The sequence below is a fragment of the Etheostoma spectabile genome, chromosome 14, assembly GCF_008692095.1.
Source record: "Etheostoma spectabile isolate EspeVRDwgs_2016 chromosome 14, UIUC_Espe_1.0, whole genome shotgun sequence".
Classification (NCBI taxonomy): domain Eukaryota; kingdom Metazoa; phylum Chordata; class Actinopteri; order Perciformes; family Percidae; genus Etheostoma; species Etheostoma spectabile.
The window spans coordinates 21,211,335-21,213,959 of NC_045746.1; the positions used below are offsets into that span (position 1 = coordinate 21,211,335).

Here is a 2,625-nt window from a genome sequence, read left to right on the forward strand (position 1 = left end):
ACAAGGTAGCAATCAAACACAACAAAGGTTATCACTTGAAAGGCGTTTTGAACTAACGTTAGCAATCAAACAACCATAGTTAAAACGTTGTTAAAATGACTGCTAGCTTAGCTACAAGGTAGCAATCAAACACAACAAAGGCTGTCACTTGAATGGCGTTTTGAGCTAACGTTAGCAATCAAACAATCATAGATAGCTCAAACGTTTTTGAAATGATTCCCATCTTCTGTTATTGTTTGTAATTAGAACAGTTTATTATGTCATGGATTGCACAAATCTCAGTGTGATGCCGTGCATTGTTTAAATCTGAGCACGTGCGACTCAAATCTGCATCCTGTGGTGTTCAGAGGACGAGTTAGAAATAACACATCCACGTTTCCTTTTTGTTTTAATGTAGCAAATTCATTTAGAACAGTAAACAGTCAGTTTCACCAAAACTCCTGTAGTAGGTGTCCTACATCCATTTTTTATGGACCTCCTTGCAGCCCATCAGAATTGAGTATTCACTCAGACCATGGTATAACAGTGGATAAATGGTGTGTCTCTGCAGGGGCCCAGGGGAGAGCGCGGAGCCGATGGCTTTGCCGGCAAGCCCGGGCCTAAGGTAACTCTGATTTCATCGTATACACATGAGAAACACACTGGACATGACTGAGGACATATGCAGCTTATGAGCTATCATGTGTGATTTCTTTTCATAATTATGCAAATGTGACATTCGAATGTGTGTCTTGTCCCCAGGGTGACGACGGGCCACCCGGACCAAGAGGGCCTCCAGGGGAGAGAGTGAGTTCACAGCTGTTAATTGTTTTTTTACTTTGAGGTGTTTTGTGAGATAATAAAACATCAAGTCAAGGCAACTTTATCGTCAATTCTGCGATATATGCCAGACATACAGAGCAACAAAAACTACACTTCTCTCTGACCCACGGTGCAACAAGGACATGGGAGCCTACAACAAGTATAATATAAAAGATAAGAAATATAGAAAAAATAAAGGTAAAATAGATAATTAATGGATTCAAAAGGTAAGTAATATGTACAGTACAGTACAGTATTTCTAAAAAATGTGTGTGTGAGGCAAAACCAAACAGTATAGAAAACCTGATACGCAATGTATAAGTTTCCTCATTTATAAAGTGGCTGGTGCTGATCCTGATGGGGAGGGCAGAGTCTAGAGTTCTTGGGGGCAGAAGGGAGAGGGGTGGGGACGGGGGTGTTGTCCCCTTCCTGACAGCATGGGGAATGAAGCTGTTTGCCAGTCACAGTTCCTCATGTCACATGTAGGGTTTGTTTTTTGTGGGGGTTTTTTACAGGGAGAAGCCGGTTCCCCTGGGCAACAAGGTGGTGATGGAGTACGAGGAGACCGGGGTATTCCGGTAGGTGTGACTATGCTTCTTTAAAAACAATTTTTTTTTTAAATCAAGCATCGCCGGAGTGTAGACCCCCCAAGAGTGTCCCATGTTGTTGGTTTAAGTATTGTATTGGGTAACATCTTCAAATGTGCATAGGGAGACATGCTCTCTTATGTAATCAGAAAAAAAGAATGTCTGGTAAAATTATCTTCGGTAAAGATATCAAAGAAACAATTCTCACACTCTCAGTAAACACATGTGTCATTTGTGCAAAAAATCACAATCATGCAAGCAAAACATATCTTAATTCAGTTGCAATACCTCGCATATCAAATTCAAATCTGTTGCAGAAATATAGGTTGACTCCGCAATTTGAACTTGTTTCCACTTAGACTGTAAAAATATTGATATGCACGTTTCCTACACAAGTGCGAATACATATAGTATATGCATTAATATAATAATACACATCCATTTCCTTTCTACATACTTAAATTTGTATCAATTTCAATAAGACATTCTTGGATTCATTACACAATTGCATAATACATATTCAGATACATATCTATTTCACTCACTTTTTTTCTGCAAGTTATCCAAAATAATCTGTCAAATTCATTGTTCCTAATTTGGCTTGTTAACCTTCTGGGACACCCTCAAGGGCCTTCACTTGGAGACGCACTGCTCTTTAATTCCCATTTCCCAATTAAAAAAAAAAAAACAGTTCCCATTTGCCTGCATTAAAATGCAGATAGGGTCCCTTTTTTCTGTAGGAATATATAAGACTACCTTTTGATTTTGGGCTTTTCTTTCAGGGAGAAAGAGGACAGGATGGACCCCTCGGGCCCAAGGGTGAAAAGGGCGACAAGGTAAATAAGAACTAACTAGTTTAATTTGCTGTACAAGGTCCAATTAAATGTCAAGGAAAAAACAAAGGAGTTGCAGCTGTGTATGGCACGGTGTTCCAGAGGTCTCGGTAATGGTCGCCCTGCAGCATTAGCCGTAATAAGATCATTACTATGCAGACGATGTGAACTTATTGTCTCTTGCCTCAGGGTGAAGTGGGAGCTCGGGGACTGCCTGGCATTCCAGGAAATGTAAGTCAAGTTTTCTGCTGTTTTCTAGTGTGTACGTTAAAAGTGGAATATGCAGTGACTAAGCTTTACCGTTCGTAACACACTAGCTGTGTTCGAAACCCTTGTCACTCCCCGATGTGAGGGCAGATTTGAGTCGCGCATGCGTCACTTTGCAACAAGTAGCATACAAGATG

General features: G+C 40.4%; 1 protein-coding gene across 3 annotated transcripts in view; it reads left to right on the forward strand.

The window, feature by feature from the left end:
- Positions 1–2,625, forward strand: part of col22a1 (collagen, type XXII, alpha 1) — a 99,729-nt gene that overhangs the window by 49,801 nt on the left and 47,303 nt on the right. For all 3 annotated transcript variants that reach the window (XM_032534839.1, XM_032534840.1, XM_032534841.1), the window contains 5 exons: positions 551–604; positions 742–786; positions 1,317–1,379; positions 2,171–2,224; positions 2,411–2,452. In XM_032534839.1, the coding sequence (XP_032390730.1) occupies positions 551–604; positions 742–786; positions 1,317–1,379; positions 2,171–2,224; positions 2,411–2,452 (258 nt within the window). The remainder of the gene's footprint in view (positions 1–550; positions 605–741; positions 787–1,316; positions 1,380–2,170; positions 2,225–2,410; positions 2,453–2,625) is intronic.